We start from the raw sequence: 14,451 nt of genomic DNA on the forward strand, positions 1-14,451 counted from the left end.
TGCTTCAAATTTTACGAAAAAAAGATACTTTTTTCATTTCTATTTTTTTAAACATTTTTTTCGTAAAACCGTTGCTGGCGGTACCTCACACTGCCACAAGAGGGCGACAGGTGCCGTCCACGGCAGCGTTGTGGTTTTTACTATCCGTCTATCCGGGGGCCACATATCCAAAATCAATCCAAAGCCCAAAGCCTTTGTTTGTGTGTTTGGCGGCGCATGTTGGTTTGGCGTGTTCAGACGTGGTTGGGCCTCTGTTTCGGCCAGTTTCGAGGCGAGAAGTGCAGCGTCTGTGTTTGTTACACGTGTAATCATAGCATTCCCCTGGTTGCGGTGGCTTCGCGGTGCAATGGCAAATTCCAAACCTAAAAAGAGGTACTTTCAGGTGTTCTTGAAGTCCTACACGTCGGAATTCCAGTGCTTTGTGCCGTCCAAAAAGGAGAGAAGTTTGGATTCTGTAGCACGTGCACGTGTAACGTAAGCGTTTTGCACGGTGACAAGGCTGACATTAAGCCTTGCCACCTTGCGAAACAGCCCCCCCCCCCCCCCGCAATTGCGTAAGTTTTACGAATTTTAATGTCCACAGGTTGGCAGGTATGCCGGTGGAGGCGCGAGTGATGGGCCGTCCCTAAACGCGGAGCAAGAAAAATTATTATTTTTTGTGGGGACGGATTTCTCTCGAGGAGGCGGGCGTGCGCCCCCGACAGTGGACGCGCCGCTGTGGGACTTCACGGCTGCAGCAGCAGCTTCGATAAGTACCGTGAATCTCTTGGATCATGGGCATACACCATGTTGCTTTTTACCTTATTGAACACTAATGTACAAAACAATGTGGTGCGAATGTATTGCCTCGTGGTGTTTTCCACGAAAGCTTGGATATCGGGGCTGCAGCACATTTCTAGACCCACTCGGAGACAATAAATCCGTGACATTCGAAAAAAAAAATAATATTGAGTTTAGGGTGCACACTATTAGACACAGGTATAACTAGAAGGGCTGTATAGCGTTGTGGCGTGTTACATAGTTGAATTATATTATGCAGGGGTCTGTGGCTGAAGGCGACATGGCAAAGGGAGGAGAGGAGGAACGTCCTGCGCAAGTGGCATGCCCCCTACCACCGAATGGTACGAACGGTCTGGAGTTGATACGGCACGGGATCTGCTGTCCATTCGGCAGGACCAGCTGGCTGTCCAGCGAGAACTGCTGGCCACACAGCAGGGTCTGCTGGCCACCCAGCAGCAGCAGCTGGCAGTTCAGCAGAAAATGCTGCTCGTGCAGAGAGAGGCAGTCGATGCACTCCGTCGACTTGCAAGCGTAGGTGTTAAGAGAACTGTAGTGTAGTGCACTCCCAATTATTGTTGTTAGGCTGATTTTGGTCAACCCTACTTTAGCCAGTTAAGTTAGAAGGCAGTGTTCTTAGACTCAAACTGAAACCAGATATGATTTGTATGTGTATTTGAAGTGTCCAACAGCGAAGGCTTTATTTTGTTTATTTCAATGAAACCTTCCAGTGCAATAATGCTAATGAAAATTGGCAAGCCTTGAGACAAAATTTTTTCAACTTATTGAAAATTACCATACTGTGCTCGACAATCCGAACTACTACGTCTAAACCGTGGTTCAATAATCCACTTCATCGTTTATCTCATAAAAAGAAAAGATGTTTCAGGAGCGCTAAAAAAGGAAATACTTGGCCTAAGCTTGCCACTTGCTCTTCCGAATAAAAAACTATGTTAAAGGGGTGTTAGCACACATTCTTTCTGATAACTCTAAGCAGACATTCTTTCTGCAAACTCTACCTAATATGTTAATAAACAACCCTCGCAAATTTTGGAGATTTGTACTGTGAAATTAATCTAGTGAATAGCTCTTGTAATAACATATTGAATAGTGAATGTGTGAATATTTAAATAGTGCGTTTTCTGATGCTTTCACTATTTCTACACCCATTACTGGAATTTCTCCTGTTATAGAGAATGATTTTCCAATGGATTCAATTGTTATAAACATTCAGGGTGTTTTCAGCGGTATAGAAAACCTCAAAATATCTCCATCATGTGGCATAGAGGAAATCATTACGAAGGCTCTCACTAACACTAAATTTTCATCCGGTCTTTACTTCAAAGATATTTGAGCAGTCCGTGGACACAGGGGTGTTGCCCTCTGACCGGAAAATTAGTAAGTAGGCCAATATCACTCACCTGCCTCTACAAGATCCTCGAGCATGTCATTTACAGGCACCTGATTAACTTCCTGGATTCCTGCAATTTCTTCACCAATGTGCAGCATGGCCTCTGGAAACGCCTTTCTATTGGGACCCAACTACTTATTATAACTAACGATTTGTTTAAAAATCTTGACACCGGCTTTCCTACTGACGGTGTTTTGCTTAATTTCGCCAAAGTTTTTGCTAAAGTCCCGGACAATCGCATTCTTCTTAAACTTTCTTTCCTAAAACTAGATCCTCATGTTCCTAAGTGGATTGAATCATTCCTTATTCATCGCTCTCAATTCGTTTTCACTAACAGCACATCCTCCTCTTTCTCTCCCGTTTCTTCCGGTGTTCCACAGGAAATTGTGCTTGGGCCTTTGCTCTGTTTAATCTACATTAATGATCTCCCTCTTCACATCTCATCCTCTGTTCATCTTTTCACTGATGACCTGTGCTGTTTATAGACTAATAAAAAACCCATATGACCATGTTGCACTCCAGAACGGCATTTAAGGGGAGACACTGCTCTTTGAAGCAAAATTTTACTAAGAAAACACATTTTTAAAAATGTGTTTTTTGAAGTTTGGCAAGCACTTATCATCTTGTCCTGAAGGATTTTCGACATATTGAATGAGGGCTACAAATATATTAAATAGGCTGTCAGGCTTTTTGTGGGTGCCTTTTAGGCATCCGGCAAAAAATGATTTTGAAACTGGAAGGTTCAAAAGTGTCATAAGTAATTTATAAATCATCCTAGAGCTTTCATTTATACCTTATTGGATTGCACATACCTCTCAGTTCACTGATCTAGGTTTATTTTCTGAGCTCAGTATTTTAATTTGCGTTAATACTTTCCATAATCATTGCAAATTAAATTTTCAATATTAATAAATCTAATTAGGTTACCTCAAAACAAAGTACATATTTGTAGTCCGATTGTAATGCCAAATAAGCCATGTAAATTTCATTTTATTTGAATCGCAAGTTATATAAAAAAGCTCTTGAAGCAGTGTGTCACACATGGCAGGTGTGTCTCAACATTAGCAAATGCACACACCTTTGCTTTACACATTCTTGCTTCCAGCCCTTAAACTCGTTAACATTCAATGGCACTACCATTCTGACTGCTACACAGTAAAAATATCTAGGCGTTCGTTTAACCACTAATATATCCAGGAATGTTCATGTCGACGAGACAATATCATCCTCAAACCGCTCACTCGGTTTTGTTTGTCGCAATTTCAACTCTGCCTTTTCTATTCTTAAACGTCTCCTTTACGCCATGCTTGTTCGCCCTAAACTAGAGTATGCTTCAGCTATCTGGCACCCACATCAGTCTTTTTTTAACTAACGCAAATCGAATCTGTCCAGAATCGTGCTGCTCGATTTATTTTTTCTAATTAGTCTCGCTTTTCTTGTGTCACTGCAATGAAATGTCAATTAGCTCTTCCTGATCTTTCCGTTCGTCGCAGAATTTCCCGTCTTTGCCTTTCCATAAAATGTACTATTCGGAACCATTACGACAGTCTCTCCTCAGCCAGCCCAGCTATATCTCTGCAAGACTCGATCATTCGTGCAAGATTACCCTTCCCAAGACCATTTCAACATTCCCTTCTACCAGAAGCTATTGTAGACTGGAATGGCCTTCCAGATGATATTGTCACCATCACCGATAACGCTAAAATCAGAACTGTACTAACCATGCACTCCCCTCTGTAATGCCCTTCGGGGCCTTGAGGGTAATTCTAAGTAACTAAAGAAACAAATAAATAATATTCCGCCACCAGCGTGTGTTCGTGTAATTATAGGAAACTGGCCTCGTTACTGAAGGACTTGTCACGCGGCAACTCTGCCGTCAGTGTAACTAAAATGCATCATTCGCAAGCGCAGGCAAGGACGCCACCAAGGCAGCTCCAAAGGGGAAAGAGAACAGAGTAAGGGTGGATTTACTCGCCCCACATACGCCTTTGATCAGACTTCTCGACTTCTTTCGTTAACACAGCCATTCTCTTTTCTTCTGTGCTTTAGGAGCACCTAAAATGCCAGTAACTCGTTGTCTACGAGTAATCTAATAAGGTGAATGGTGAAAACTGCTCTGCAACATGACTGCACAGAGCTTACCAAGGTGAAAAGTTGTTTGGCAAAAGTTTCGTATTGTATTGCTTGCAACGCGTCTGAAAACCTCTGGCGTGCTTTTAACTTTACTAATGTGTTGCGTAACAGTTTGCATTTTGTGCATAATGCGCTCCCCTTTTCCTGCAGGCTGTAGAGGGACAAGCAGCAGCAAGTGCGCACCAGTCGTCCGCACTGACTTCGCTAGTGCTTCAGCTCGTCGGTGTGCAGAATCTCCATCCGCCAGCCGAATAAAGTGGGTCTCTATGCTCCATTTCATTTTTGGCACGGGTTACACCACCGTTACTTGAACATCTCAGTTGAAAAACTGCCATAGGTGTCCGCTTTGCAGAATTGTTAAAAGCGAGCAGTCGCAGTCCCGCTGTTCTTGCTGCAGCGGCCATTTTGTAAACTGTGGCTAGACCAAACAACATCTGTGCCTCGATGGGCTTCTCAAGCGTGGCACTGCTCCCCATTGTAGCTCGCTGTGGCTCGCGTGTGGTGTCCGCATTTGAAGACCAACTTTCCTTAACTGGTATGTCGTAGTAATCTTAGATTACGCCACAAGCGAACTTGACATGCAGAAAGAAGGAATTTTTATCAATGTAGACTGCTTTGTAACATCTTCCAACTATTCATATTTGTTTATTCAAAGTGTTCAATAATGGCCGAAGTGTCTCACTTGGTGCACTTGTTAGTAACAGGAATACAAAGGATTTCCAGCAAGGAAGCCTAAGGAAGCTCGAGCACTTCCTAAAGGACACATGCAAAGGACTAATAAAGTTTTTTTAAACAGCCTGGTTGGGAAAAGGAAGTCATAAAACGAATTCACAAGGAAAATAAAACTTTTAAGAGCTATATTCACGGCGCTATACGAATTTGTAGTTGGCGCCGGCGGGCGCTGCGGAAAAGTGGCTGCTAGTTGTCACGTGACTGGTCGCTATTTGTCACGTGGTGCTTCCGCTCTATCGGAAGCTTCCTATGGTCTGTAAAAGTTAGTTATTCATCTTTATTTCAAGTGCAACAAAACACAAAGATTAATCGGTAACTTTTCGAACCCAAAGAAAGCTCCTGAAAAAGCGGAAGCAGACGTTATAGACCTGTGTGCCGGTCAGATGACGGCGGCAGCGCTGCGGGGTAGACAAACTTGCGCGGCGGTGGCGGTGTGGAGAAATGAGTTGACGGCGGCGCACCACGCTCAGCGTGCAGCGGCGGCGTGACTGTGAGTCGACTTTGAGACGGCGCACAGGTCTATCACATGACTTGCGGCGGCTCCCACGGGCGCAACTACAAAATCATTTTGTGCCGTCAATATAGCTCTAAAATGTTTTTTTCTTCGTTCTAATTTTATTTTATAACATTCTTTTTCCATCTGGTCTGTTTACAAAAAAAATGTTTTTTTACTTCGCATGTGTCCTCAAACTTTTAGTACTTTATCGTTAGAAGTTGGAACCGCGTTCCCGCAAGATAAATCGTGATTTGATAGAACTGAAACGTGATCCGATCCGAAACCTTGCCGGCCAGCAGCTTTCACGCGATCGGTAGATCTGTTTGGTGTACTTTAACCTTGCACCTGCTTGTCACTTCGAATACGATAACTTCGTTAATCGTAGTCTGCTGCTTCGATATTCAGTTGCACAATAGGATAAACTCGAAATTTGGTGCCCTGTTCCTCCGCGCAACTCCGCGTCCGTTGCTTACGCACGTCACGTGGTTCGCACATATAAGTACTATGTCGAGCACGTGTGGGTTGTGTGATAAGCAGAGCTGGTTTGCATTTTGAGCAGCTGAAAGCCACTAAGAAAATAATCAGACTTGTACCCGTCACTGAAAAAGTAACCGATGACAGTTACAATCACTTTGCTGTATAAAGTACCCGACTACAATTACAATTACAGCCTCAAAGAAGTAATCGAAAAATTACTCTAAAGTAAGCAATTACTTCCCACGTTACTTTTCATTCAAACTTTTTTTATGATAGCATAATCCGTGGAATCTCGCGCTCAGTTGTTAAAGAAAAAAAAAAAGAAAGCCTCGACTGTTTTTGCTTAAAGCGCGAAACACACGTACAACCAAACCGTCCGATCCGACGTCTGACCGCGCAATACGACGGTCGGAGGCAAGGGTTTTCAACGCTCTCCGATGCTGCGGAACCCCCTCGCCCCCCAAGGTCATTCCGGCAGTCCGCACGTCGGATCGGACGGTTTGGTTGTACGTGTGTTTCGCGCTTAAAGCTGAGTGAGTGATGGCACACACCTAATCCCTCACAAGAGGCTAGATAAAGTCATTTTTCATACCCATAAGTAGTCTCCGGTGTAGAAATAAAAATGTACCCACGAAAAAGAAGCATAGTAAAGTGGCCTACTAATCCTCACAGCCTCGTGCTTAATAATTTCGAAAAAAAAAAGCCCGTTGCCCGGAGCTGAATAACTCCAACTCCCTCCCCCCCCCCCCCCCCAAAAAAAAAAAAAAGAAATGAGGAAGATTGTAATGGGGGGTAATTTTGTAATCGATTACAGCAAACAATTAGTTCAACTAAAAAGATCATTACCCCTTAAAGGAAGTAATCGAAGCGTCACAAAATTGCAGTAAAAATAATCAATTACAAGTAATCTTGTAACACGTTACGTACGAGTCTGGAAAGTATAGAGGCTCACAAAGTTTCAAGTTTTCACACCTTTTACACTGTTATCCCATCTACCTAGGTCCCTAACCACTCATGTTCATCTGTGCTGCTAAGCGCTATTGAAATTGCTCCCGTGCGTGTCTAAGACACAAGCTGAAGTGCAATGAAAACTGATCTGAGCTGCTCCTAGCCTGCTCCAGAACATAGTTTTAGCTGCTCCCAACCTGCTCCTAAACAGCTGTTTCAGTTGCTCCCGTGGCTGTTCCCAAGGACATTTCGTGAGTTCCACCCCTGCACTAACTACGTCACCGGACCTTGTCAAGTCCATTCAATACTGCGACGGGCTCCGTGATTATAGGTTACAACATGTCGACTTGCCACTCCGTTCTCGTCAAACATTCTATTTCCAAGATCATTCGCGATTATAATGAGGCTGATTATAGATGAATAGATCATGGGTTGACAATCTTTTTTGACCATTACATTTAAATTGTCCTCTTCCATCAGTAGAGGAAACCGGCATTATTTAAAGCTAAAATGAACAGTCTTATAAATATGTTTGTTCCGACAGCCTGAGTATGCACTGATTCAAATAACCCATGGTTCACCAAAATGCTGCTCTTTTTGCATAAAAAGAAAAGGCTATTTGCAAAGGCTAAACGTGTTAACACCTCAAGCTTTGGGTGCTTATAACTTTGCCCTTAAAAACTACAATAAAAAGTTGAAATTGGCTAAGTTTTGTTTTTATGACTCGCTGTTTATTTTGAATGGTAACCCAAGGAAGTTTTGGAACATGGTGTCACCAAAAAGCAATACCTCTGCCATCAAACCAAGCCGCGACAATGGCGATCCCATACAAGAAAGCGACTGCTCTGCAAATTACGACCCCAGCCAAAATATTACGTCTGTGGGACGCCGCATTCTCAACTAATGCCGATAATAAAAATGCGACCCGCCGCAAGCCGCTGCTCCTTAGCGGGCGGCAAGCGGTTTGTCGATCGCCAAAGCAACATTGGGCCGTGACGTCAGTATCCTTCTCTTTTTTTCCTCTGGTCCAGGAGTTGCGCGTAGTGCGCTTCTTTGAGCCACTACCACAGCTACTTCGGCTTGCGATTGGCGTGTTTAGCCGTTGCTTTTATCTGTAGCCCGTGTAGCTTCGGTATAGATTTTTGTTTATTTGCTTGTGAGGACTTCAAGACTCGTTTTAGCGAGCAACTCGGTGCGCCCAAGACTGCCCAGCTGTTCCTCGAAAGATGCCGAGCGCAACTTGTAGCGCTGTGGGCTGCTCAAACAACCCGCTGTGCAACCCGGAGGTGCTTCTTCACAAGTTTCGAACGGACCGGAAATTGAAGAAAGTGTGGGTGAACGCTGTTCGATGAGTGGACTTTGGACTTCGGCTTTTATGCGCCCGAGGAAAAAAGAACGAAAAAACAGAGGTGTACAGCCCAGCACTCGTGTGTTCGGACGCCGCAGCTCGCGCCGTAGAGCCTCAAAGCTTCGTGTCTGGGACTGACCCGCAGCGCGAAAGTGAGAGGGCCCCCAGTACTGTACGTCACTGGCAGCACAGCGTAGAGCAACGCCGCTCCATCCACAGAGCCCCGATGACAATTTAGGTCTAGCGACGAGTACGGAAGACCACACACACGGCGACAGCCGCAGAGTACGGCACCGAACGAGTTCACTTGTTGTCCAGTCGCTAGCTTTTGGGTATACAAGCGACGAGTACGGCATAGCGCACGCATGGCGGCGGCCGCCGAGTACGGAATCGTACGAGTTCACGGGTTTTCCAGTCGCTAGCTTTTGGGTATATGCACTAGCCCTTGCTACATATGCTGGATAACTACCACGTATACAGAATTAAAACAAAATCAGCTTACCTCCTATCTTTAGACGGCTAGCGCAACAGAGGTAGGTGCCGCTCGGCGTGCGTGCTCGTTGAACGAGAACGATCCTGACGTCACGTTCACATAGCGGTTGATTTCGAGCGTTGCCGGAGCCTCGAGCGGCTAGTTTCGGGTTTGTTGGCCGCGCCCCAAACAAAACTTTGAGGGGTCCATATCTGTAGAACTACGCACAATAACGAGAAAAAAATTGCACCTTGCAGTTCAGGGACGCTGACTGGACTAAAAACAGTCATAATCCCAAAACCGAAAGTATGGACCGGAGTTGCCCTTTAACGTTTGCTCGGCTGAAGTGGAAAAGGGTGGGAGGAGCTTCCACTTCGTTCTTGACCTGTCACCGACTCTAGGTGCATCTTTTTAGCCACACCTGCACTGGTGAAGAAAATTGTAGGGCAATGTATTTACGGTTCTATCTCGATACACATGCCAGAAGTACACCACCTTGCACTTTCTTACACATGCCAGAAGTACACCACATTGCACTTTTTCACACCGCTGCAGGTAGTGCAACTAAAAAAATGCACCCACTCAAAAAAAAAAATTTGTATCGGCCCACCAAAGCTCTGTCAAAACCTCTTTGAACACAGTGTTTTATCAGCCAAATTTTATGAAAATGTGTACCAAAAGAAACCCTGACAGAGACATTTACGAGAGCAAACAAGTGGACTACATTGACTGCTTAGGCTTATAAAGAGAAACAAAAAAACTAAAAAAGGAAGAAAAAAATATCTGCATTACGATTTAAGAGCATGTCATTGCAACGAACTGGTGAGCATAGAATGTGTGAAGTTCTGCGTGCACATGATGTATGTGGATGCAAAAACATGCCTTCACCCCAACCCAATAAGTGATTTCCCACATCAGAAGCCGCCTCGGTGGCTCTGAGGCGAGAGCACCGGCCTACAGGTCCTCAGGTGGCGGGTTCGAATCCCGACCGAGGTGCCCGCAATATGACGGAGGCTTATTGCAGAGAAGGCACTGTGTAACCGAGCTCCGCAGGTGGTCCAAATTAATCCTCAGTCCTCCGCTGGGGCGTGCCAGATGCCCGTCATAGGTGCCAGATGCCCGTCATAGGTTGGGCACGTAAAACCCCCAAATTTGACTTTCCCACATCAGAGCTAAAATTTGTGCAGCCACCCACATTACATGGATGTAGAACTGTACACCTTCTGTGCTTCCCAGTCTTTGATGAGATATGATTAAGCTTGCACAGCGCGACTCCAGTGAGCTGAATGATTACGGCAAGCATGCCAACACCGCAGAGCATGACAAGCTCGATGAGAGAGGGCGTCCACCTTCCTGACTTTCCGACGCTGCATTGCTAGTGTTCTTTCTTTGAGGCTCCTAGTGCCAGTGTCGCTGTTGGTGTCGCTACTGTCATCATTGTACCCGCAGTCAGACTCTTCCTACACAAAGGGGTCTGGGGCAGACTCCGGAACGGAGCTGTGTAAGCAAACATTGTGCAGAATAGCACATCCTGTTGCTAAATTACGTGCTCTTTCTGGGTCGTAGTGCAGAGCGTGGTACTTCTGCAGGCACCGGAACTGGTTTTTCAGTTTACCAATGCATTGCTCAACAACAGCGTGTTGAGCGGTGTTGGCCGAGGCCAGACTCGACAAGACGCACCGCTCAACACGCTGTTGTTGAGCGCTGCCTCTTGCTGGGGTTGCCAGAAATAGGGGTGAGTAGCCAGGGCTCCAGAGGTAGCATCTGTCACCTGCAGACAAAAATGGAACCGTATTTGCCATGAATGTTCTCGCATAACATTTCCAGGAGTTGTCTGAAAGTGCACTTATACTAAAATGGGGCTACTGGTATGGTTTTATGACTTTCGAGAGGACCTGCTGATTGAAAGTCAAACTGGCAGGAAAAAATGTTATGTCGGTAATTTAATTGGCTTGCTCAACCATGTAAATAATGTCTTGCAAACCTGCATCGCCCATTGTTGTTTACCTCAATCTTGGGTAGAGGCTACAAGGAACAGCCACCAGATCTTTTGTTTCGTAAGTATATCTGACCTAGCAATGTCAGTTGTGCTGCTCTGACCATTGGCCACTGAGTTTGGTCGTTTAAAGTTATCTAGAAGCACCATTTTTTCCTGCTACACAAGGAAATTTGAGCTATCAAACATTTTCATCCCTGAACCAGTGCTGGTAGCTTGTAATCGGAGACTTGGGTGGGCAGATTACGTACTACGAGATGAACACTTGATGGGTCCAGTGACAGCGTTACAAATATTACAGTTATACCCAGGTTCTACATTTAAAATAAAAGATACGTCGAATAAGAGTACATTCATTAGTGGGAAGAATGGTACAGATCTTGGGGCTTTAACGGAGACAGAATAATCTCATTGGCTCGGGCCAGACTCTCTCGGGCCACAATTATTTGGCTCCTGGGTTAGCATGCTATGAATTTTGGTGTAAGTAGGAAATAGCCTAATGCAGGACGCCAACCAACTGCTCTTCGCTGCAAAACCGAACTGTCGGCGCATGTCAACCGAAGCACGTTTTTGGGGCTGAGAAACGTAAGCGGAGATGATCGAGCAAGAAGAAAAGTATGCCAGTCATTCCAGAGTATCATGCCTGGTCTGTGAGCATCATGGGAGAGGTACGATTACAAGAACCAGAGGCACCTTGTCTCCGGCTTAGCGAGAGACCTAACGGCCATCGACTCATCTGTCTTCCGGACCTGGTTTCCTCTGTGAATCTTTACGTTTGGCCCTGCGTTTCGGGGTTAAAGGCCGACGACCAGACTCGAGATTCTGCAAGGCAGAATTTCCTCCTCACCATGGGAGAGGAGGAAGCGAGGGAATAGTGGAAAGCGCAAACTGGTCGTCGGTTTTTAAGGAGCAGACGTATGCAATCCTGGAAGTAACAAACAGCCTGTCGTGGGAAAACCAAGGTTCGGCACGTAGGGGCAAAAAAGCCTGCACACGAAATATAGGCAGCATGCCCGGCTGCCTCCTTGATACCGAAGCAAGCCCTTAAACAATCAGCAAAAGCAGAGCTCTGTGTCATAAGTGTGCCGGGACTCCTCCAACTAGACCCTGAACCCGGAAAACGCGACACTTGGTCTCCAAAAACTGAGAAAAAACAGGGTGACCAGATTCTGACAAAGACTGTATTTCGACTGACTAAAACAGGTTATCTACAATCAAACAGCAAAACGTGTGAAGGGGGAAATGGTGAAAACTAAGAGCTGAAGTGGAGAGGAGCAACGTCCTTTCCACAACGGGTTGTTTCGTGCGTGCCCGTTTTCTCTTCGCTGGGGCCGCGCCACTACGGGAAGGGACTGGGGAATGTCTCCTATATTTCTAAAACTTGTCGCGCAACCCGTTGCAAAATGGCCGAGTGGCTTCCCCGACGGAATGTATCCTGAATGGTCGCATGATCTGACCTAGAGACCCGTTAAAATAATTTTTGATAGGGGCTGTAGTTTCACGAAAAGGATTGGGACAGACCTCACAGGTCTCTCAAAAAGCTATGATGGGTCTCTTACACCCCTCAGGAATTGTTAAAGGGTACTCAGGCCCCTTAGAGAACTTTGACGGTCATCTAAACTATACTCGCCGTCCACGATCAAGCCCTTGCAGCATGCTAGATGAGCGCTTAGTTTCGAGGCCTTCAAAAACAAATCTCCCTTCCACCCCTCCGAGGGAAAGCAAGGTTCAACCTGTCGTGCTTCCTCCAGCAGCTGTCGATGCTCACACATCGTGGACATGGCAGGGTTAGAGATACTGTGCTTACGTTCATACTTCTTAGGCCATGCCCGTTGGCGCTGCTTCGGTTTAAAATGGTCAGTTTGGTCTACAGGGGAGATGCGAGGCACGGCACCACGAACGAGCTCCCATTTTCCTCTCGCTATTGTCGTTGCCTATTTTTTGTGTGTACACTGTCGGAACGTGCGCACTGTTAATGTGGAGACTGCACATGGTAATTTGCCGAGAAAGACTGGCGTGTGAGCAGTATCGCGAGGTCCCAAGGTGGTTTTTTCTGGATGTCTGCTGGTGGCTTAAATAAGTGATGTTTTTCTTTCTTGCTTTTGTAACAGTGTTGTTAGAGAATTTAGTATATTTTACCCCTCCATTCAATCGAAATTGTCACCGATGGTAAGGATGCAGATTTGTGGTAATGAACAGTCCTCTCATGTTAATATATTTTCAATTCCTGATTGCATGTTAGTCTTTTCTTTTTTACAAATGGGGTACATTGTGTTAAGTCATGTACTACCATTTTATGTGCCACCACACATGACCTAGTGGTCGTTCTGGGGCATGATTCAAATAAAGCATTATTATTATTATTGTAAGGTATGCCAAAATGGTGCAACATCCAGAAAATTTACGTACAGTAGGCTGTGTCTTCATTTACATTTTAGCAGCACTTGTCATCTTAAGGTAGGATATTCTGGCATATGAAATGTGATTATGTTAATGATACAAGCTCACGAGCATATTTTGTCTGGTGCATCCCGCAGAACTTGGCTTGATTCGAGCGGCAGCGTGTTCGCTGAACGGCATCTGCTGTCTCTGCAGTCTAGATCAGGAATGAGGTAAGACTGCAACGGAAGCGGCTACGTAGATGTCTGCAAGGTGAGTGATGCATGCAGCCATTTCTTTGTTTGATATTGCGTTTCAAGAGAAGATGAAGCTGCGGCATTGTCTAAAGGTCCTGGTTTCTGCTTCCGCCTGGTCAACATTGCTGCCCCATGAATCGTGTCTCATCGACTCTTATACTTTTTGCGAGCTGACGTTTGGGCTTGTTGCTTTGGATAGAATGCTATGGTGGGCTTGGCCTGGAGCCAGCTGAATGTCTTTGTCCATGAAGCCATAAACGAGGACATAATAATAATTTATTGCATATGAACAAAGCGAGGTTGAAGTCAGACCTGCCTAAGCCACATTGGGCTTGACAGGCAGCGTCTTGGATGCTTGACATGGATGCTGCTTTCCGATTTCGGGGTCGTGCTGTTTCGCCTTTTGCTCTAAGGGCTTGTTTGTACGTCTGCTTACCTGGTGTGCCCCGTGTGATAATTGCTTAGCGGAGGGAAATCTTTAACGCGGTGAGAATCTGTTTTATTTGTTTCGGCCTCCTCACGCTTCGTTGTTGTGCGGTTGTGTTGCAACCTTCCTTGCATCGTCGGATCCTTTGGTCTCTTCTGGAGACACGCATTTGCATTCTTCTTGGCTAGAAAGGTGTCACCCTGTGTCATTTTGCCTGATGTGGCAGTTTGCGCAGTATGTCTCTCCTGAGTGCTTCTCTTCCGGGTGTGCTTTGCTGCACTCCTTGCGTCTTTCAGGTAAAGTTCATCTTGGTCTATATTTTTCATGATTTCTTGAATCGAAAACTGGGCTTGGACTTCTTGTAAAACTCCTTACTGCATCGTTTGGCGCAAGTCCGCAGACCTCCACTGTGTGCTCTGCTTTGCCAATCTTGGTTTGGGTTATGTGAAGTAATAGTTTCGCAACTTTAGATGGGATGCTCACTATTGCAGTGTTTTGGCTCTGGTTGATCTGCAGGCACCTGTTGGCTTGTTGCCCCATTGTGCTGGTGCCCTGAAGCTGGGCTAGAGCAGTGAGGACGCTTGGAGCCGGCCTACGT

At 45.6% G+C, this 14,451-nt stretch overlaps 1 protein-coding gene across 2 annotated transcripts; it reads left to right on the forward strand.

Annotated features, from left to right (window-relative positions):
• Positions 1–224: 224 nt before the first annotated feature.
• On the forward strand, positions 225–13,745 carry LOC120848148. 2 transcript variants are annotated; one of them, XM_040220114.3, is made up of 5 exons: positions 225–372; positions 1,040–1,121; positions 2,124–2,175; positions 4,472–4,577; positions 13,328–13,745. In XM_040220114.3, the coding sequence occupies exons 1-5, from the start codon at positions 347–349 to the stop codon at positions 13,404–13,406; spliced, it is 345 nt and encodes a 114-aa protein (XP_040076048.1). In that variant the 5' UTR covers positions 225–346; the 3' UTR covers positions 13,407–13,745. The 2 variants fall into 2 exon arrangements, 1 of the variants encoding a protein (XP_040076048.1); XR_005717585.3 differs by lacking the exons at positions 2,124–2,175; positions 13,328–13,745 and having other exon boundaries at positions 4,472–4,595.
• Positions 13,746–14,451: the final 706 nt, after the last annotated feature.

Source organism: Ixodes scapularis, unplaced genomic scaffold (genome assembly GCF_016920785.2).
Source record: "Ixodes scapularis isolate PalLabHiFi unplaced genomic scaffold, ASM1692078v2 ptg000303l_1___fragment_1__unscaffolded, whole genome shotgun sequence".
Taxonomy (NCBI): domain Eukaryota; kingdom Metazoa; phylum Arthropoda; class Arachnida; order Ixodida; family Ixodidae; genus Ixodes; species Ixodes scapularis.

Bases quoted from the DNA above. Each gene is read 5' to 3' on its own strand.
- LOC120848148 (XM_040220114.3), top strand. From the start codon at position 347: ATGGCAAATTCCAAACCTAAAAAGAG. The intron at 373-1,039 runs GTACTTTCAGGT...TATATTATGCAG, and splicing joins AATTCCAAACCTAAAAAGAG to GGGTCTGTGGCTGAAGGCGA. The intron at 4,578-13,327 runs GTGGGTCTCTAT...TGCATCCCGCAG, and splicing joins CCATCCGCCAGCCGAATAAA to AACTTGGCTTGATTCGAGCG.